Source organism: Anas acuta, chromosome 22 (assembly GCF_963932015.1).
Source record: "Anas acuta chromosome 22, bAnaAcu1.1, whole genome shotgun sequence".
NCBI lineage: Eukaryota > Metazoa > Chordata > Aves > Anseriformes > Anatidae > Anas > Anas acuta.
In genome coordinates this window covers 4,162,279-4,183,654 of record NC_089000.1, presented here as the reverse complement: position 1 = coordinate 4,183,654, position 21,376 = coordinate 4,162,279, and the positions used below count along the sequence as shown (strand labels likewise).

The 21,376-nt window shown below is 40.2% G+C and overlaps 3 protein-coding genes across 7 annotated transcripts in view; 1 reads left to right on the top strand and 2 right to left on the bottom strand.

Moving 5' to 3' along the window:
- CTNNBIP1 (catenin beta interacting protein 1) overlaps window positions 1–489 on the bottom strand; it is a 34,276-nt gene extending 33,787 nt beyond the window's left edge. The window contains exon 1 of one of the 2 annotated variants that reach the window (XM_068658593.1): window positions 343–489. The gene's annotated coding sequence lies outside the window, so the exon portion shown is untranslated. Of the gene's footprint in view, window positions 1–99; window positions 262–342 lie in introns of those variants that run through there. The other variant, XM_068658594.1, reaches the window with a different exon arrangement.
- Window positions 490–6,772: 6,283 nt separating this feature from the next.
- Window positions 6,773–14,809, bottom strand: LZIC (leucine zipper and CTNNBIP1 domain containing). Of its 2 annotated transcripts, none has more exons than XM_068658919.1 (7): window positions 14,671–14,809; window positions 13,451–13,594; window positions 12,285–12,420; window positions 11,109–11,207; window positions 10,386–10,481; window positions 8,535–8,616; window positions 6,773–7,675 (listed from the first exon to the last, which is right to left on the bottom strand). In XM_068658919.1, exons 2-7 carry the CDS (start codon window positions 13,549–13,551, stop codon window positions 7,617–7,619), a joined length of 573 nt encoding a protein of 190 aa, XP_068515020.1. In that variant the 5' UTR covers window positions 13,552–13,594; window positions 14,671–14,809; the 3' UTR covers window positions 6,773–7,616. The 2 variants fall into 2 exon arrangements, with proteins under 2 accessions (XP_068515020.1, XP_068515021.1); XM_068658920.1 differs by lacking the exon at window positions 14,671–14,809 and adding an exon at window positions 14,083–14,222.
- On the top strand, window positions 14,331–21,284 carry NMNAT1 (nicotinamide nucleotide adenylyltransferase 1). 3 transcript variants are annotated; one of them, XM_068658917.1, is made up of 6 exons: window positions 14,331–14,471; window positions 17,543–17,710; window positions 18,211–18,363; window positions 18,860–18,995; window positions 19,070–19,215; window positions 19,808–21,284. In XM_068658917.1, the coding sequence occupies exons 2-6, from the start codon at window positions 17,587–17,589 to the stop codon at window positions 20,206–20,208; spliced, it is 960 nt and encodes a 319-aa protein (XP_068515018.1). In that variant the 5' UTR covers window positions 14,331–14,471; window positions 17,543–17,586; the 3' UTR covers window positions 20,209–21,284. The 3 variants fall into 3 exon arrangements, with proteins under 3 accessions (XP_068515018.1, XP_068515017.1, XP_068515019.1); XM_068658916.1 differs by lacking the exon at window positions 14,331–14,471 and adding an exon at window positions 14,632–14,772; XM_068658918.1 differs by lacking the exons at window positions 14,331–14,471; window positions 18,860–18,995 and adding an exon at window positions 14,632–14,772 and having other exon boundaries at window positions 18,211–18,394.
- The last annotated feature ends 92 nt before the right edge of the window (window positions 21,285–21,376 follow it).

Genomic DNA, 21,376 nt, shown 5'->3' with positions numbered 1-21,376 from the left:
CGGGCCGGCAGCCCAAAACGCGGCCATTTCGGGGCTTCGGGACCACGAAGCCGGTCTCCCGGCGGTGATGCCAGGAGGCGAAGCGGGCACCTCCCGTACCTGCACCGGGCCTGGCGGCCGCTGCCTCCGCAGGTGGCCGAGCCCCCGGGGGGATCAGGAGCAGGAGGAGGAGGAAGGAGAGGAAGGGAAGGACGAGCCCGAGGAGGAAAAGGAGGCGGAGGCCCGGGGCTGCGGCCCCGCACCGGGCACTGCGGGAGGCCCGGGGCCGCGGGGCGCCTCCCTGCCCGCCCCGCAGCCTTTGTTCCCGGCCGGGCGCCGCGCACAAAGGGCGGCCGCGCTCACCTGCGGGCGGGGCCGGGCCGGCCCCGGTGCTCCTGCGGGAAGCAGCGAGGCGAGAACGGAGCGGAGCGGAGCGGAGCCGTGCGGCCGCCTCCTCCTCCTCCTCCTCCCGTCGTGACTCACCGCGGCGGCCCCGGGAAGGGAGGCGGGGACGGAGGCGGCGAGGGAGGCGCCTGGGCGGCTCCGGGGCGGCTCCGGGGGAGGGACCGGCCGCGGCCCCCAGCCCAGGGCAGCGGCGGCGCCGCAGGCACCACCCGAGAGCCGGCCCGCAGGAAGGGGCGGGGCGGGGCGCCAGGGGGCGGGGCCTCGGCGGAAGGGGGCGTGGTCACGGTGGGTAGGGGCGGGGCTTCACATGGGTTTGGGTGTGGTGTGTTGGGCGATGGGCGGGGCTTCGGGGAAGGGGGGCGTGGTCTCGGGGTGGGGGCGGGGCTTGTCTGCTCCTGGTGGCGCGCCAGGAGCTCGCCGCTGGGCTGCCCAGGGGAAGTGCGGGAGTGCCCCGGTAAATACAGCCCCGGGAGGGTAATGCAGGCACACGGCCACTTTTCTGTAAAAGTGTGCTACGAACGTCAAATTCTGCAAAGCAGGAGTTGGATGCGATGGTTGCTGTGGGTCCCTTCCAGCTCGGGATGTTCTACAGTGCTACAAAAGGTCAGCAGGTGCTGTGAGAAGCCGCGCACTCCAGCTAATCCACCAACTGGTATCTCCCAACAACCCCCATCCAGAGCAAACATCCACTCACACACCCAAACACTCATTACAGTGACTCTCCAAATCATCCCAATCTCAGGGCGCAGCCCGTCCAAAGCTGAGTAAAAGCACAGCAAGCACAGAAATCAAGGCAGAATCCACCCCTGCTGTCACTAACCCACATTGTGGCTTCCCGCTGAGGCTAACAGTAATATCATGTACCTGTAATAGCCGTTGTGGGGTCAGCAAGATAAAGGGCTTTGTGTGCTAAGTGCTGTTTAGTAACAGGCACATGTTTTCTACTTGCTATTTAACTTAATTGCATAAAAATAGTCACAGTAATGAAATAGGTGGCACTTCCTTTAACAGCTTGCTATTTAATGACATCAAAGCCTGATACCACTGAAATCCATACCCCACTGCCAGTTAATGAAGGTCTTAACATGAAAGCCTATGCAAAGAGCAAAACCAAGCTGTTGACAGGAACAGGAATGGTGCAAATATGTTGAGATCTGAGATCACTAGCATATACCCACAGCACAGCAGGCAGTAATGATTATTAATTATTTAAGAAAAGAACATAAGAGCACCAGCATAAGCTGAAAAAAAATATGCAGAAGCATCGCTCTGGGATCCTCCAGTTGGATTACTGTTAATTAGCACAGCATATGAGTCTCAGGAAAATTTCCAAAAGCATCTTATGCCAGTAGGACCGTACAATTAGGCTATTGTCTGCACCCTTGCAATAGTGTAAGTTTTCTTCCTGATAGCATCATGGGCACCACTCCATTCACAACTAAGTACGGCATAGCTCTCCTATCCTAGTTTAGCTGGGCGACAGCACAACAGTATTACACAATCATACGCCGCAAAATTTAACATCCTGGATTTATTTAGAAAGACTTTTGTGGACCAAGATACTAGAAGGCTTCCTAAACCTTTAGGAAATTTTATATTTATTTTCTTAAAACAATAGAGTATAAAGCAGGCTTTGACCCACCTCAGTTTATCACCACCAACCTTACTCAGTTATGTTATCAAGTGAGGTGACATTCCTGCTGTAATAGCCACTTGTAGTGTCAAAGGACGTGCTGGATGCTCAAGAGACTAAAACTAACCCTAATCCTAACAGTAAGCCAAACCCTAATTATGACCCTAAGCCAATACATACGTCAGCAATTTCTCCCATCAAAAAATGCTCCCAACGGAAGCCTTTGGGTAGACCTGAACTCCCCTGGGAAGCCTTTATGCAACCCCACACACAACAGGACTCTGCGCTTTCTTGCTCTCCAAACCCTAACAACCCTAACCCAAATTATGACCCTAAGGCAACACATACATAGCCAATTCATACATCTCCCATCAAAAAGTGCTCACAGTGGAAGCCTTTTTGTAGACCTGTGTGAAGTAAAGTTTTGTTTTTGCAGTGGAAAATTCCAGTGACTTTACATATTCAGAAGTGATTGAACAGTAAGGTCTATGTTAGGCAGAAAAGGGGAAGGTCCCAGTGTCCCCAAAAAAGGGAGGATAGATAAGAAAAACAAGATGAGTAGTTTGATACCAGTAAAATAAAAAATCATGAATCCCTATAGTCATGAGACAGGAAGGGGAAAAGAAAAAAAAGGAGAAAGTAACATTTGGTCATATAAAATTGCACATATATGGTGTAGTAAAAAGCGTTGAGTAGTTTGTGAACCTGTAGTACTCAGCCAATGTGGAAACGTGAGGAATCAAGTGTTGGGTAATAGGGAAGATAAAGTTATGATATATTTTTGCTGTGCGCTCCTGCTTGCAGGACACCCACCATTGCTATAAAAATGCTATGCCTGAGCCTGTGTTATTGGTTACAGATTGTTTCTCACAATCAGAACTTTAAAATCAAGTTCTAATTAAGAAATCTGCTATTAAATCTATCGTTAATACAATAAAATGTATTAAATTACAGTAGACGTTTCAGTGCATGATACAGCAATACATATATTCACTAACCTTTTGTCTTTTAAGATCTTGTTTCAGAGACTTATTATTCCAAAATGTCTTCATTTATCCTGGACACATAGTGTCAGATACTTTAGGCCTGCCTCTTCAGGTGCTCTGAACATCAGCAGCTCCCATATGATTGAGGTGGAAGCTTGGATGTTTAAGTCACAGGAGAGAAATCTTGGGCAATAGCAAATCCACCAACTGTCCCTCCCTCGGGTGTAAAAACTCTATAAAGTCAAAAAACAAACAAACAAACAAAACAGACCCACCCTACAGCAATGCAAGGTGTCACATTTTCCATTCTCCAGAGAGAATTGATATAAGGGTTTACTTCCCTACCAGAAAAGACTTACCAGAACTCAGTAAGGGTGATATAAAAATGATGGACGTGGGGAAAATAAAAGATGCCTGCAGGCTGACTTTCAGATCTTTACAACGTAAAAACTGTATTTGTCCTTACAGAGGCCACACTGGAAACAAAAATAAATGGTTATATTTTAATTTGGCTACCTTTTCAGCCACTAATGAAACAGCCTTAAATGCGCCTTAAATGCCTTGCTCTATAGGGTGTCACTAATACAGACAGTGTCATTAATACAGAATTCTGTCAAAATGAACTTGATTTTAACAGGCAAATAAACAGGGTAAATTATAAATAAGGGGTTTCCTAAGAAATCTTGTATTTTTCCTTTAATACAAAAGTAACTTGCTACTTTTTCGTTCAAGATCAAAGAAGAGAAATAATACAAGACAACAAAAAACAGAAGAAACAGACAGCATCTGAAGCTTCAATTTTCTAACGCCCCTTATTTCAGCTCAGTACAGTCACGAGATTCACCCTATAGAGAAAAACAATTAGATAAGGGAGTTTACATGTAGCCAGAAAGAACTCTGGGCAACTTTGCTGATGCATTTAAAGCTACTGTACTTCATATTTTGTATTTCAGAAGTAAAATGGTAAACAAAAAACAAAGCACTTTTAATCTTCAAAGCAATTCATGATCAATGACAACTTCACAGCACTTGAGAGTCAAGTATCATAATCTGTGAGATTCTGGGAGAAAAAAAAAAGCATAGAGAATAAGTGATCTGCCTGACTCTAATGGTGAACCAGGGATGGAACTCAAACATCACAAGCTGGTATATTAAACTGCAAAACTATACATTCATGTAGAATCTGTTGTTTTGTTAATGATTTTTATTTGAGCAAATGATTATTATGATAAATGGACTATCGCATTTTTTTTCCAGCCCCAGTAGAAACATTAGAGATACTGGTGGAGGTAATTCCCAGGATTATTTGGCAAAATCTTTAGCATAGCACACCAATTAATCTTCCATGTCTCTAAAATTAATCTAACCACTTTGTGTAGGTCAGCTTAAATAACTGTCTGCTAGGGCCAACATATAAATAGGTTCATATTGGCAACAGATTCCCTGTAAATTACATTTGTAGTCAAGTTTTTCTGCAGGAAATACTCAGCCTCTGGGTTAGAGCTGTGCTTTCTGTCTTGTTGTGGCTTTTGAGAAGGAAAGTCTGGCCTGGCATACAGAATCTTTCAGTAATATTGATCATTAATCTCAGACTCATCTTGTCCATCTAAATCACAAGAGATCTTTTCAAGAGCAGAAGGAGCACAACACTAAGAAGATATTCAGTCAGAAATCATTTTAATAGGAATTTTACAACTGCCTGCAGTACAGAAAATTTGAAAAAAATTTCAAAATATTTGCAAATCAATAAAAAAGTTTCTCCTGGAAATGTACGCACCTCTCTAAAACTGCAAGGAAAAAGATTTGCAAGTTATTGTACAGTAAACTTACTGTGATCTGCTGGAGTGAGAGATTTAATTTACATACTAATGCTGCGAGCAGTTTGGGAGGGGGAGAAGAGTTACTTAGCACCAGTAATGAGCAGAAACGAAAAGAAGGCAGCAACAGTCCCCACGGACTGTTTTGTTTTCAATAATTTCAGACTGTCTAATAAAGCCTTTAATAAGCTGCTCTCAGCTATAAAGCTGCAGTCAGCCTTTGTCAGAGCAGATAATACTGTCCCAGACAGGAAAATAGTTCTGATAGAATGCACAAAAGACCCCATCTAAATAAAAGCTTCTCCAAAAACAGAAATTAGAAGAAAATCCATTAGTTAAATGAATGAATTATGCTGTCTATACTATATAGCCTTTCATTTCTAAAAGACTAGAATTCAAAAGGTTAACTACTGAAGCAAAATCATTCTGAAAAAACATTATTTGGTTTACTCCAATCCTAGTTTACAATTAGACAAACTTGCTTATTTACAGTGCAGTTATACCCTATAAATGCAATCTACATTACAACTGATCATGTTAATTTTCTGTTTGTAATCTATGTTAACCACCTATCCTCTAAGTGACTATTATGTGTCAGACATTAACATCACAGTGGACTATTTACATTTAAGACTATTTTTACTCCACTCGGTTTAATGGCAGTTCTCAATGAAGTTCAGGTCTTGCTATAAGCCTAAAATACACACACTGCAGGTAAAACACTGACAGCGCACTACATTAAGCACAGGATTCCTCAAAACAGTCACTTTCATTGCTGACAAATGCAACAATGCTGACAACTCCACTGTTGCCAAAAACAGCCATGCCATCAACAACTGGTACTGAATCTACTCAACGTTTGGGTTTAAAAGTTGGTTTCTAAATCATTACCAATTCTAAAATAATTTGATATTATCCTTACTTTCTGTACCTGAATTTAATTTTTTATAACCCAAAGCACTAGCAAGATGGAATCTAGATACTTTTTCCCCTCGTAATTATTTCCTGCCTTATTGCCATTCTTTTCTTGCTAGTAGCAACAAAGTTACTGCAACAGGAGTTAGTACATTTTGCAGATCAGCAGCAACAACATAAATTGCATTCAACAACAACTCAGGAAAACGTTTAGCTTGTCGAGGTTCTTAATGTATTCACAGAAACTCAAAACTTAAGATCATGTTTTTAGGAGGTTGCTTTTACCATGACAGCCAAAACCTCTGAATAAAGAGCCACAATTTCAGAAACATGCTTAAAAATTAAGTAGGCATACTGTCAAAAAAATAGCCTATCACCTTTACAATACAGATACAGATCTCTGTTTATCCTCTTTTTAATATTATTTTCTGTCAAGTTAGAATAAACAGTCATGGCCTTTGATACTTGGTTAAGTACTTTGCTCTTGTTTAAGGAAATACTAATTTAACTTAGAAAAAACACATCATGTGTAGAGTTTAAGCAGTAAAGTGGTAGCTTTCCTCTCTTGAAACATTCCTGCCACATCTTATAGGAACAGGAACTGTCTGTCTGCAACTGGCTAGTTACACATTCTCTGACAGATGCCAAATCCCAGAACAGTTGAGGTTGGAAGGGGCCTCTGAAGATCATCTAGTCCGACCCCCCTGCTGAGCAGGATCACCTAGAGGACGTTGTGCAGGATGGCATCCAGGTGGGTTTTGAATACCTCCAGAGAAGGAGACTCCACAACCTCTCTGGGCAACCTGTCCCAGTGCTCTGCTCCCCCCCCCCCCCAGTATTATATTAACGGCACATCAATTCACTTGCAACCAAATGCTCCCTTTGATTTTAAAATCATCCTATAATCTGAAACTACTCAGGATTCTAACTTTCTTGTGAAAGCACTGACCTCTGCACAGCACCACCACCTGATAATTAGACAGCTACAGTTGCATCAGTCATCTAAGAGAGCTTCCCACCCCCCACACTTTTTAAAAAAATTGTTTCTACTTTAAAGTTATTCTATGCTATCTCAGAAATCCTGGGAAATAATGGTAGCATGCAGTTATACACCAAGAGCTCAAATAAGAGGTCACAGAAAGGGCTTCTCATTGCCATTTCCTTGCAATGCCCTGTCATTTCAACACAGAAGGTTAAATTTCTCCAGAAGTCTCTCTACAGGGCTTCCATTGTTTGTCAATCAAGACTGGGACACAATGACACTCATTCATGCACACAGTAAACAAGCAGACAAGGGCCAACGATTAGTATACAGTCTCATTTTGGTTCTTCTGCAAACAGTTTGTAGAAAGATGGTACTTAAAATAAGCTATGTCAGTTTTTAAAAGATGCAATGCACTCCTAGTATAAAATACTTAGTAGGGAGCCCAAACAGAAATTAAGACAACTTAAGAGCAACTTAATAATCACCCAAAACATAACTCATTCATTAGGACTGTTCCTGAAAAAAGATCTGCTTGGTACAACCACATGCAAAAAAAACGTATTTTAATAGTTAGAGAAATACACATTCAGAAAAGTTGAAAATAGCCGATTCTTTTCAAAGACAGTCATAACAAGGTTTTGTTTTTTGAGTACCATTTAGTGTTTAGCCTCAGAACTTATGTTACTGAGAGGTACACAGACACCAATGTTACCAAGTGCACTTTAAGGTTGTTTACTTCATGTCTTCTGTTTGAGAACTCAGGAGATTTAAGGTTTGTTGATAGGTTTTGCCCCCACCCCCTTTTTTTTTTTTTGCAACATCTAAAAAATAGAAAAAACAATGACAGAAGTCCAATGCTACTGACAACTGGAGAGACTCAAGCCTCACACACCTCTTCATTGTTTTGCCTTTTCTACTTCAAAACTTGCTAGAGCAAAAACTTTGTCTCCTGATCCTGTGAAAGGAAAAAATATTTCCAGTAAGTATTAGTAGAAATCGTAATTTAGAGAATTTCCTTACATACAACATAAATCAAGCAAAACATTTGAAATCAAAAGAAATCAAACCTGCGTTTTGAAAAGTAGAACACTTGAGCTCATAAAAAGCACAAACAGAGACATACTGGATTGGACAGCTCCAAAACTAACTATGTAGAGAGCTGCTAATGAAGCACCCTTTTGAACAACAGGGTTCCCACCTTGCCTGCATTCAGAAAGAGGAGCACTAAGAGTTCGGTCACAGAACTAGTTCATCTGTACCCTGACCTAGTCAGGCACATTCCTGCCATTCAAAGCTCTTTCATCCCAATTCTAACAGTAAAAATAGAATGAAGTGTCGTGCTTATTTAATGCATATTATAAATGAACTTTTGGTCTTGTCAACATGATTAGAGTTACAACAATCATGGCAAGAAAAGTGCTTTAAAGCTCTATTTTGACAGCGTGCCAGTAATTGCAGGGTTCTCTGCATCGAGCAGAGGAAAAGGCTCTCCTGAAGAGTCATTAATGCAAAAAAGTATTGTTTAACTGTACGAGCAATATGTCTGCTTGAGACAGAGCATTCAAGGCTTCAGCATTATGTGGAACACTTGCCTTTTTGTGGCTTTTTGGCACTGAGTTTATTTGCTGCATTTCTTTTCCCTGATGGGCAGTGTATCAGAGTTTCATTGTTAATAAAAATTGAAAAAGCATGTCAGAATTTAATGGCATGAATCTTTTGCTTTTATTTTCTGTTTCCTAGAGAATCATATGTATTTCTAGTTATCGCTGTTTGAAGAGGCAAAGAAATTGGATTTTATGAGAATGAAAACTTACCAAGGTCACTGGAGACTTTCTCAAACTGGCTCAGGGCTGCACCGGCATTTGCTGACAAGAAGGTCTCCTCATCAGGTGTCAGCTAAACCAAAAAAGGCCGTAACTGAACTTGATACCTTAACTATGCATATCCCCACCGTATTCCCATCATCTCCATCATGAAATGTGACAGCTTAGAGGGATTATCAATTTGCAGTTTTATCTAATACTAAAAGCCAAAGTAAAAATGCAAGCTACTGCCCTGCACTGAATTACCGTCCTCAATACCCCCTGTCAGTCCAGAAAGGACAGCGTCTGCACCACTAGGTTTCAAGACCTCCAGTAGTAATTTTTGTTGAAATGGTCACCCTGCATCTTTGTACCATCTGCAAAGGATAAGAACTACCTTTTTTTTCTGTCATGTGGTCCATACACTAAAGAGCTAAGCTCTCAGCTCACCTCCTATCATTTACTGACGAAAGCCAAAAGAGAGCCGCAGCCAGCTTTGACCACATTAACAGTGACCTAGAAAACTGTCTCTTCCTTTAAAGTGCTGTAAATCATCGGTGACATTTACACATGTAGATTTTGCTTTCATGTTTGTGTTCTGATGCCTTGGTGACAGATGCCCATAAAATATTTACAATAATGAAGCAATAACCTACATTTGAAAGGTTCAGATATCTAAGTTAAAATTCACTCATTTAAGTACCTCAGATACATCCTTATTAAAGCGAAGAAGAATTAAATGTGTCAAACTACCCACAGCATTTGTGTCAATTTAACAATTAAAAATACAGGCTACAATAGAACATCGGGTACAAACATTTAGAATCATGTCAGATGTAGGGAAAAACTACTAGTTACCTGTCTTTGCTGTATTTCGTAAGCAAGCATCGAACTACCTAACATTTTGCAGTACTGTGCAGACAAACAGGTAATATTTACCAACATTTGTCACATTCAGAACAGATGAGAAACCACTATCCTGGGAAGTCCTCTGTGAAGTAGGTGACTGATCATTTTAAAAGATTGAGACTGTCAAAGCATAACAGAGTGGCTTGTCTGTGGTGACCCAAGGAACTCATGCCAGGACCTTCGGGTAACTTCACAGATTCCGTTCATAATCTGAATTAGATGTGAATCTTAATTAAATGTTTCCAAAACACTTTTTTTCCTCTGACAATCTAACAAAAACAATATTCTGAGGAAAAGCACTTGCTAATATCACCTACCTGGAACGTACCTCCCTTTAGTACCACACTAGGTATTTTCCATCACATTCCCTCATTTACTAGGAAAGTTTAACTACGGAGATACACAGCAACTCATTTTCTTCATACACCTTCAACAAAAAGAAATAACTTCTCTTCCTCCCTCTAGCGGTAAAAAAACACACCACACACACAAAAGCAGGATTGTTCTGCACACTGATGCAATTATTGGGGAAATACGTTTAACATCTACCTCTCAAATGTGTGTATCTCACACCAAGGAACAGATATTATCAACAATACAAAACTGAGTTAAAGCTCAATGTGTGTCAAAAGTCTGACAGCTCTTGCTACGTGGACAGGAGGTAGTTAGCTAGTAAAAGACTTGTATTGCAGTTTTCGTATCATGATCTTGTGGGAACTTCTATGTGATTCACTCCTATGGCCCAACAAAGACAGTTATAGTCTTATATAAATGTACAATACTATTTGGCATGTTTAGTAGTGCATGCTTCAAGACATTTACTATGAAAGCAAGATACATTTTATGATTTGTTCATAAAAAAGTTGTTATTTCTTCTTTTAATATATAAGATTTGTCTTCAGTATACAGATAAAAACGTCTATTCACCAACTAGCTTTCATGCTAATGCTTTACCTTCTCACCAAGCTTTCTGAGGGCAGTCAGGATTTCAACTTTCTGTTGTGTGTATAGGTCTCGTCCCAACTTTCCAACCATTAAGTCTCTGTCCATCTGTATACCAAGAAAAAAAAAAGTGAAAACATATAAACCTCCCAGCAGTTTCACTCAATAAAACAGCATGACCACTGCAACAGCCTAAACATATGTGTTGGGTCTGTATCAGTAAGCACGGTACCCATGGAAGTAAGGGACAGACCTACCTATACCTCAACAGATGGCTGCACATTTTTTCTGACATTGTGCAGATACTCTGCACCTCATGTGCAATTCATTCAAAATTATGGATTCATACATCACTGATACACAAGGGAATCACTTTTCACTTAATCTAAATCTCAAATTCAGTCATGATCTGAAACACAAGTGCGCTCTCCAGCCCCTCAACACAATTCTAGATTCAAACTCTTCAGATCTTCCATCTGCAATTATACTCAGCTCACTTTCTGTTAACCATATTTTTGTTTTGAAATAGCAAGATAGAGAATAACTCATATACATTGTTGTCCCCATTACCACAATGAACATTTGAAATTGGACAAACTCTGGAAGATAACTTCTTTATCTCCTCGTGATGCTACCAAGTTTCCTAACACACTTGGTACTCTCCTTGCAATCATTACAAATTTAAATCAATCTAGTTCAAATAAACTGTTCTTAAAGTAAAACAGAAACCTTCACCTCTGCCAACCTTGTCCTCAATTGCCTTGGTTGTTTCTTTGCAAACATTCTAATTACTTCTGGAGTTTTAAATGCTTGGCTGATGGCTGCTTGTATTGCCTGCAAAGAAAAGTACAAGAATGACCAGAACTAATAACAATCATAAACTATAACTGCATGACAAGATTAATGAAGGCTGGAAAGCATCATTAGTATCCTCTGCATCGTTTGATAAGAGAGCTTTTCTTTGTTTGCACAACCATGGAACTTAGATGAAAAAAATATCCAACATTTATGCAGGGCTTGAAAAATCCACTAATTGGTGCAATTATACTGAGAAAAAGATGTGCAACTTTTAATTAGAGTCCAGGTCTTAATTAAATTTCCAACATCTTCCTGATATCATCAGGACACAAGTGAATGTGCTGTGCTATCTTAAGCAGTTTTTATGCCCACACTGACAATTACAGTTCTAAGAGTAAGCAGAATGTAATTGATGAGGTCAATCTCCCGTTGCTATTCAAAATACTCTACAGAATATCAGAGCTATTATATTAAATCTCACCACAGTTATTTTTCGACAAAACATGATTTCTCTGGAAACATAACTCAAAACACAGGGCTTGTCAGGAACATACCATGTTTTCATTAAACACTTGAAAAGACAGAAAACTGATCAAAAGTTTGTGAGTCAACATAAAATAAGATCAATACACCAGAAGAACTTAAATTTACAGTCACCATTAGTCTTTTCATTTGGACTGGGATGACTCTCTGAAATACAAACCAGAGATACGAGCGTATGAAATGCTATCCTTATCCTTCTTAACAAATAGGCAAGAACTTCGTTTCTCACCATATATTGTCCTGGATTGTCTCTCACACCTTTTAAATTATTTAGTAACATTTTCTAATATTCAGGCCCTGCAGTTTCCCACATTTTTTTCTACAATGTAATCACTGATACTTTTTTTCCCCTCCTGTTTTAAAATGAAGAGACCTAACCAAGTTTTTAATACATACACATGCATTAAATAATAAAAGCATTCAGTGCAGAGATGCAGGTTTCACATGCCCCTGTATAGATATTATAACAGACCACTTAGATTTATTTCCTGTTTTGCTGAGTCCAGGCAGAATCCAACCTACTTTTAATAACACATCAGTCAGACAGATCTGAGTAAGAATCATCTTTACCAGTTGCATGCCACTGAGCTCATCCACCAAAGTCATATCTCCAGACATAATCTTCTTCAGTGAGTCATTGATCTCACTCAGCTGTTCTAGAGTTTCTTTCTTTGTTTCTTCATACTCATCTGCATCTAGTTCCTCTCTAAAGAAGAGCCAACAAGATGTATTAAATCACAGGATTAAAACTGAGATGTCCTTTTTTTTTTCCATATTACATCATGGTGTATCATGAAGCACATATCCTCAAATAGCAATAAAAATATTCATAGCACTTAACGTTATTCCGCTTCTAGCCCTCTTAGCTGTTATTTGGCTCATGAATATGAGTTTGCTTCTTGTTTTTGTACCTCTTCATAGCTGTCCATGCAGTTGTGTTGCTTGTACAAATTCATTTGCATAAAAAGACACTGACAGCTACGAGATACTAAACACACGGTGCAACGTTAAAAAAGTTATTTGGGATCTCAACAACAAAATGCAGTGAGATTGCCTTACTTAAAGGTAAGGTGGATCAAATTATCTGAAAAGCCCACCTCCTCACTCCAAAACCATCAACTGATTCAGGCAAAAAAAAAACAAAAAACAAAACAAAACAAAAAAAACATCAGCCCTTAATCCTGCTGCTTAAGCCTTGGTAAACTCAAAGAATGACACACAGAACTGTTCTTGAAAATACAAGGGGTTTTTTTTTTTTCCTATCTCAAATTTTATAGCCTACAAAGAGCTAAACAGTCAGGAGTATCACATGAAGATGTTAAACAAACTATGGAAAAATATCCACAACCAAATCTATAATTATAAGACAAAGCAAAATAAAAGCACGCAAAAGCAAATAACTGATATTAAAAAGTTTGTATGAAAATTGAGAATTCTGTGAACAACTACTGCAAGTTAACAAGTCCCACTGAAATATAAAATTTCAAAGAAAATTGTAATTAATATTTTTGCCCTCATTTTCCTCAAGGGGATAGAATGACCTTAATAAAAAATGTTTTTTTCATATCACTTTTACTACTTAATATTAACATCCTATTGTAATTTTTTAAAAATAAAGCCACATCAAAACACAAAGCCAAAACAAAAAAAAAAGACGTTTGAAAGGTACAGTTCTCTTCTGCCAAACACTTAAGAAAAATATTCCCATTTAAGAGGAAAGCATCTACTTTTATTACCTGCATTCCTCCAGATCTTGAAGCTGCTGCATTAACCTATCCAACTGCTCTTCCAAGTTCTGTTTTAGTTTAGTGGTCTCTGTTGTTCCTCTTGAAGCCATTTTCAGTTTTCATAAGAAAATCCAAAGTTGTTACATAACACTCCTAGGAGAAAGAACGCATTACTGTTATGTATCAACACCTTAAAGCACATTTTAAAGTGATCCGATTGATCAATATATTGATGACAGAATGTCTAATAAAATCACTTTGAGATCCCAGCAGCAGAAATACTGGAATATTAGGCTAGGTCTACAGGGTCATTGTTTTTGTAGCAGGAAATCATACGCCAAGATAGTAACTCAAACAGCCATATCACATAGAAACATCTCCAAAACCCAGCGTCAATTACTGATGACTTTTTGCCTCTCTATAAGAAAACAGCAGGCTCTTATAGAATTCTTTAGGTTGGAGAAGACCCTTAAGGCCATCAAGCCAAACCACCTACATCAAGTCCACCAGGAAACCATGTCCCTAAGTCCATGTCTCTTCAGTACCTCAGTACCTCCAGGGATGGTGACTCTGCCTCCCTGGGCAGCCTGTTCCCATGCCCAACCACCCTTCCCGTGAAGAAATTCTCGCTGATATCCCACCTAATCCTCCTCTGGCACAACGTGAGGCTGTCTCCTCGCATCCTAGAACTCCTCAATTTTTATTCTTCACCTCCTCTACAACCGCCCCTTGCAAAACAACTTCAGAGCCAAAAACCCGAATTTAGGAGCCTGAAGCACATAAACACCCCAGTTGAAACCATTAGCTGCAGAAAAACAGAACATTCTAGAGAAAATCCCTGCTTTTTGGATATTCAATAGGCCAAGTGGCCTGAGCGCAGTGATCCGAAGGCTGCACCCAGCCGAGACGCCGGCTCCCCGGGTACCGAGCAGGCGGCCCCCAGCACCCGCACGGATGCCAGCGGCACCCCCCGGGCTCTGAAAAGCACCCGGGGAGGCTCCACGACCCTCCCGAGCACCACGGCGAAGCGGTAACGGCGAAGGGCTGAGGGAGGAGACGGGGAAAGAAGCAAGGCCGGCAGCGCCCGGCAGGGAGGGGAGGCCGCAGGGGTGCCCGCAGGCAGGGAGGGAGGGGAGCTTGGAGAGGGATCCGAGCCCCTCCGGGATCCTCCGGGATCTCTCCGGGATCTCTCCGGGATCCCCCCCGGTGCCCTCCCGCCGCCGCCTCACCTGGGGCAGGCCGGGAGCGGGGCGCCGCGGGGCCGCTTCCGGAGCGCCGGGGCCACGGAGATGGCGCCGCCCGCAGCGGCTCTGGGAGCAGGGAGGGCCCGGGTAAGAGCCGGGGGGATGCAGGGGGCCGGGGAGGGACCGAAGGGACCCGGGGGGGCCGGGCAGGGCAGGGCAGGGCAGGCCGGACTCTCGTGGTGGGGGTGGCTGCTGGAACGGGCCGGGCAGCGGCGGGCCCAGCGCGGGGCAGCTGGTAGCGGAGCTTCCTTCTGTACGCCGGCGGTGTGATGGGTCTGAATCTTTCTGTTTTTTTTTTGGTTGTTTTTTATAAATGGGTGTTTTCCTCGGAAGCGTGGAGGTGGTAGGCCGAGGCGGACTCACCGCGCTGCCTGCGCACCCGTGGAAGCGAACAGCGTGGGGTGCGGGGCCGGGCCAGGATCTGCTGTGGGCACATCCCGGTGGGGTCTGTGCAAATACGTGTCCGGTGTCAGGGCTGCGAGTGCTGCACGCTACATGAAATCACACACAAACATTCCGAGACTTGATATAAACATACATATAAAGGGTCATATACATTACATTGCACTTTTTTTTTTTTCCTTATGAAAAAGTGAAAATGATCCACAGCATCCTATGCTTACCGAACCAATCACTGAGCACAGCTTTACCTTTTTTCTTTTTAAGTCTCTACAGAGAGATTTGACTAACATTTTATGTAGTACTCGATATCAGGGAACAATAACGGATGTGGCTGTTTGCAGTGTTGTGAAACAAACCACACTTAACTGACTGCACATAGCTCGTACCAAAGAGTTAGCGCTGTATGAAGGTCATTTTATAGCAGGTCCCAGCTCTGTGGGTACTCTGCTGGGTATAACGATGACAAACTAATGTCAGTAATCACAGTGATACCTCCTGTCATCTGCACTGCTCTCCACATCAGCCATGTAGCTGTTTTCTATGCAAATGGTCCTAGACAGAGGATGTCAACGCAGATTAGGAGGCTGAGAGTACGGGCAAACTGTGATGTTCTTAATTTCTGTGCAGATATGCAGTGCTGCAAGGTGATTTTATGCTGCAATACCTGTCTGTTTCTAAAGAGCGCAAAAAGGATGAAAAAGAACGTTTGACTAACTCAAGAAGGCACTATACATTTTCATCTTAAAATCTTCAATTTTTCCCTTACCTTATTTTTTTTTTAAGCAGAAAATCAATCCTTTTCCAATTTGCAGTATGAGTCACTTTCTTTAGCAAGTGGGGCTTTATGCATTACAAAGGCAAGTCCAACTCCTTTCCTTGCCTGTTCCCATAGTAACTCTTCGAGCTGATGCCCCTGTGAAGACTGCATTCCAAGTAACACCAATCCCTTCGAATGCGGAACTACTCTGCAGTAATAAAGAATATTTTAAAAGTTTGTGAAACTCAAAAGCACAGAAAAGTACCCAAACTTGTAAAATGTACCTCATAAGATGTCTTGCAAGATTTCCTTTTATTCAAGGGCTATTTGATGTTAGTAGATAGGAGCTGTTAAAGGATTCAGCTGTGATGAGATATATCACCACTGTGGCGGCACTGAGCATTGCTGTTTCTTTGCAAAGAAGACTGATCATGAGGCTGACCTTGTGGGATTTTTCCAGGCAGATTGTGCTGTAGAAATAATGGCAGACCATTCAGTGCTCAACCCCAGTGCCTCAGACATCTCACAAACAGTAACAAGCAGGAGAATGGCCCATAATATATTCCAGTTTTCATTTGCTTGTTCAGGGCCAGCCTAGGAGAAACCATCGTGACAAGCCAGAATGTTCTCATGAAACACTGAGGAGCAAAAATCCATGCAGTGGGAGCAGAAATGAAAATGATGAGTGGTGAAATTTACTTGTTTTCCCCAATTCTTAAACATCTTTCTGAAACTCAAGTTGCAGAATTGGAACAGTGCAATTGTATTTTTAAGAAGGAAAAAAAAATCTGGTATTTAATTGCAGCTTTCACTGAACTTTTTTAAATTCATTTTTCTTCTATTATTAGTTTCACCGGTATACACAGTACCTGCTTTCCACAAAACTCAGTAGATTGGTTGTTTTCATGTTTAGGCCATAGCACTATCTTGCATACTAGGAGCATGTAAAATAAATCCCAAAGAAATGTTAACCCTCCTCTCTTCCAGAATTTAATTCAATATAATGTTAATTATGTAGATTTTGCTGAAAATAATCACTGCAAGTTACCGCAGCAGCACTGGGAACTCTCAGAGGATGTTCTATTCCCCACTCTTAGCACCAGAAGTAAGGAAGTTATTTATAAGGAAGTTCCCTGCAAATGTGTCTTTCGGCAGTTGATTGGCATTGTCATCTGAAAAAAAAAACAAAACACAAAACCAAACAACTATGACATTCTAATAAAGTTTGTCCTGGAATTGGAGACCTTAATCTCTCCTCCTGATTTTTTTGTTTGGTTGTTTTTTGTTTATTTTTGTTTGTTTGTTTGTTTGTTTTGCACTAGCTGCTTTTCTTTCGAGCAGGCAGTACACTAGCTTCTCTTTTGATGAGCTGTCCATTTTTAATTAACTTCTGAAGGTGCTTCCTTCTCTTGCATATAGGAGGGAATTACAACTGTCAAGCTAATACATGGACAAGGCAAAGTTAGGTTCACGTATCTATTACATATGTTGTCCTCCTTGCATTCTATTCAGGAGTAACAAGGAAGAACTAGAGGGAGTGTTTTTAATCTCTTAAAAGCTGGATAGTGCAGTATCACATGAACGATCACAAGCCAAATGCTGATGGGAGGAAAATACAGTGATCAATTTGCCCTTGAAATCATCTGCTTATTGGCAGCACAAATGAGTAGAAATAATTATTTTTGATCTCTCTCACAGTAACTAGGCCCAACGTTCTCCTCTTGGCTCTGTAGCTGTGAGGAATGGCTATGGAAGATCCCGACAAGAAGACTGAAGTAGTACTGCTGGCCTGTGGATCCTTTAATCCCATTACCAACATGCATCTCAGGCTATTTGAGCTGGCTAAAGACTATTTTGATGAAACAGGTAGGATGGTAATTTATATCATTCAAAACAGCTCTCTATCCAGACACTTAAATGTTAAGGTGAATATTTTGTTTATGCCTGTTTGACAGTGATAGATATTTTTGGAAAACTGATTAGGTATTGAAGCTAGTATGAGTGTGTAATCTACTGACTCCTCTAGGCTAAATACAGTCTCACTTATTTGCTGCCTTTTACTAATTCTAATGAACTAAAGCACTGGTTTTATAGTTTTTCTGTCTGAAATAAGAAAAGCATGAGCAGATGTCATAGAGATATATCTTTCTAATATTTCTTACTGAATATTTAATTGTGCCTCCTTGTACAGTGGCAGAAATATACCGTACTTTTCCACTGGGCTAGTTATTAGAGCTGTCACTGATGTTCTTAGAGACTTCAGTGAACAATGAGTGTGTAATAGTTTAAATACAATACTGTGGAAATAACATCTGCTCAGCCACTTTTCATGTTCTTGTGCGATATGCTTTTTTTTTCCCCCACAGGAAAATACAAAGTAATCAAAGGAATAATTTCACCAGTAAGTGACGCATATAAGAAGAAAGGTCTGATCAGTGCTGATCACCGAGTAACCATGGCAAAATTAGCGACCAAAAACTCAGATTGGGTGGAAGTTGATGACTGGGAAAGCAGCCAGAGTGAGTGGGTCGAAACAGTAAAAGTTTTAAGGTATTCTTCTGTAAAATCCTAAAAGTTTTGAGAACCTATAGAATAATAAGGAATGGTGTTAGCTCTTGTAAGTTAGACTAACCCCAAATCATGTGAATAAATAAACTCAGTGAAGTCAAAAGTACTATTTGTATAAACATTGTAAGTGAAGGATTGCAATGTTAGTCATGAACGTACACCAAATGTGCCTGAGAACAGCTTCTAAGACAATGTATTTTTTCTTAGGCTCTATTTAGTTTTTGTGCTGAAAAGATATTCCTAAGAAAAGACAAGAGACTAGAATAGGGTGGGCATAAGCTATGCAAGCTTCTCTCATTTGATTTTGTTTGTGCTATGCTGCCAATTTGTGTATTTAAAGGCTAGCATGAGAATCATCTAAAGTAATTTCTTTTTTTTTTTTTAATGTTTTTTGCTCTTTCAGTCACTGCTACTTAACTGAGGTTCTTCTTTTTCTTTAAAAACAAGGAAACAAACCTTATAGTTGTTGCTTTGAAATCTCTGAACTTTTACCATCTTATAAGCCAACTCTCAGAAGACCTTCCAGCAGATCAGTTCTTGGATGGGTTTTCTGTGAAGACACTACAAGAGGAAGTGGTGAAAGGTTATTTAGTAGATAATACTCTTCCCTATATTCTTTTGCATCTTTAAAATATCTTAAATACCTCTGTTTTGTAGGTACCATCATCAAAAGCTTTTGTCTTCTGATCCCACTAGTAGTCTGCAGAATGCTTTACCTTTAACAAAGCCAGGACGGAAGAGGAAACAGGAACCAAATAGACACGACCCTATTAAAAAGAAAAATCAGAGTCCAGATATAAAAAGTTAAGTCTATTTGCAAATTAAATGCTTAACAATAGTTGCTATTTCAAGGGAATTGTGCTGATGAGTAACTTTTTTTATGCTACTTCTTGTTTCTGATTTTAGTGAAAAAGGTTATTCATCTAGATTCCAAAGCATAAAATGGTGGGTTTTGGTTGTTTTTTTCTTTCCTTTTATGCAATCCCCTCCACCTCTTGCCATGCAAAAGCTAGTTCCTCTTCTGTAACTCTACAGAGTGTCACATAAAGTTTTAAAACCATTACAGTATCCCTTCCTAATTAGCTATTCTGAAATCCTCTCTAGATTTTCTTTTACTTTGATCCTTCGATTGATTCACCCCAAAGCTAAATAAGCATATTAGAGTATATTTTTTGGTCCTCTTGAATGAAAAGGCTTCCATAACCTTTTGTCAGAGAAACCTTGTATTAAGGCTACTAATTGTAAACTATATGCTCTGAATATATATATATATATTTTAATTTAATCTTAACCAAGATAGGAAGAGTTGGCCTAGATATTAAATGTCCTCATCAAGCTAGCTAAAATCTGGTGGCCTAAACCAAGCCCAGTTTCTCATTTATTTTTCTTTTTAAGGTACCCCACAGATTAAACTGCTTTGTGGAAGTGACGTGCTGGAATCCTTTGGGATCCCCAACCTGTGGAAGTTGGAGGACATCACTGAAATTGTGCAAAATCATGGCCTTGTATGCATCGGTAGGGCTGGAAGCAACGTTCAGAAATTCATCTACGAATCTGATCTTTTGTGGAGACATAAGAATAATATTCACCTTGTGGAAGAATGGATCACAAATGACATTTCCTCCACCAGGATCAGGAGAGCACTGCGGAGAGGCCAGAGCATACGTTACCTAGTGCCTGATGTAGTTCTGGCATACATAGAAAAAAATAATCTATATAATCCAGAAAGTGAAGACAAGAATGCTGGGGTTGTCTTAGCTCCCTTACAAAAATACGCAAGTGATTCCAAGAACTAACAGGCACTATACAGCAAATTTACTTTCTGCTGTGAAAAGGTACTAGTCGGTACAGGATTTTTTTTTTTATTATTTGCTTGTTTGTTTTTGGTGACTTTTTTATTAAATAGCAGGCAAATTCAGTAGACATGTAGTTGCTGTTGAGGTTTGGTTTGCTTAAGAATTGGGCCCACACAATCTTTTTCAAAAATACGGTTAGAAGATTTTCACTTTTAAGCATATTGTCACAGTTCATGAACTACATACAAGAATTCACAGCAGTATATGAGAATTACAAATTGATGAACAGATAAATTAGAATGTTCTGATTTGTTTTAACTCAGACTGCTCTGACTGCTATTTATAAAATAGGAACACAAATGTTTTTAATAACTCACAGTGCTGTAAGTAATAAATCCATTTCATTTCAAAACATACCACTTACTAATAGTAAATCCCTATAATTACTACTACTTTTTAAGTTGCTAACATATGATGCAACTTAAAGAAATGATTTAGCTGTACCCTGGAAGGGAAAAACTTACTCCTGGCTGAAATGGCACTAGATAGATCATGCTTTTAGTTGCCTGCCTTTCAAATATGAAGCCCGTTTACTTGCTCTCACACAGTTTGCTCCCCAAATTGGCTTGTGCTTTACTTTTCCATTCATGTTTCCTGAGCTGTAGATACAGTTCAACAACGTTTCTCATAACTACTTCAGAAACTGGTGTATGGCCATTGATTTAACGGAAAGAAGTTAATAATATTGTCACTGCAGATTCTCAGACAGTTGTCCCTTTATTTCAAATAATAAATGAGCCTTTACTTTTGAGCCAAATGTATGTACCTAGATATGTTTTTATGTTAGTGGAGTTGAAAAGAAATAGTAGGACACTAGGACTGTTCATAAGTGAAATGTTTTTCTTTGCTGGAAATCTGGTTTAGAATCTAAAAACATATTGTCTGTATTAAGTGAATATAAACTAAAGAGGCACTGTGAATGTCATGGTAATATAATTCTACCTCCCTTTCTTTGCTGTCATCCCATTTTTGGTTTGGATTATGTGCCTTAATAAAAATGTCAAGGTTTCCATCAAGGTTTCTGAGACTCTACCTAACAGGTCAACAGCTTTTTCATACTATCTCCTCAAAACAAATCTGTTCACATTTTTTAGGATCAACAAAGCCA

What these genes read in the sequence shown, in the direction of transcription:
- LZIC (XM_068658919.1), bottom strand. Translation starts at nt 13,551, where the DNA reads ATGGCTTCAAGAGGAACAACAGAGACCACTAAACTAAAACAGAACTTG. An exon ending in TCAGAAAGCTTGGTGAGAAG is followed by an intron (nt 8,617 to 10,385) that starts GTAAAGCATTAG and finishes TTTTTGGTTTAG; the next exon opens with CTGACACCTGATGAGGAGAC. An exon ending in GAAAGTCTCCAGTGACCTTG is followed by an intron (nt 7,676 to 8,534) that starts GTAAGTTTTCAT and finishes TTCCTTTCACAG; the next exon opens with GATCAGGAGACAAAGTTTTT.
- NMNAT1 (XM_068658917.1), top strand. Translation starts at nt 17,587, where the DNA reads ATGGCTATGGAAGATCCCGACAAGAAGACTGAAGTAGTACTGCTGGCC. An exon ending in TGACTGGGAAAGCAGCCAGA is followed by an intron (nt 18,364 to 18,859) that starts GTGAGTGGGTCG and finishes TTTAAAAACAAG; the next exon opens with GAAACAAACCTTATAGTTGT. An exon ending in ACAAGAGGAAGTGGTGAAAG is followed by an intron (nt 18,996 to 19,069) that starts GTTATTTAGTAG and finishes TCTGTTTTGTAG; the next exon opens with GTACCATCATCAAAAGCTTT.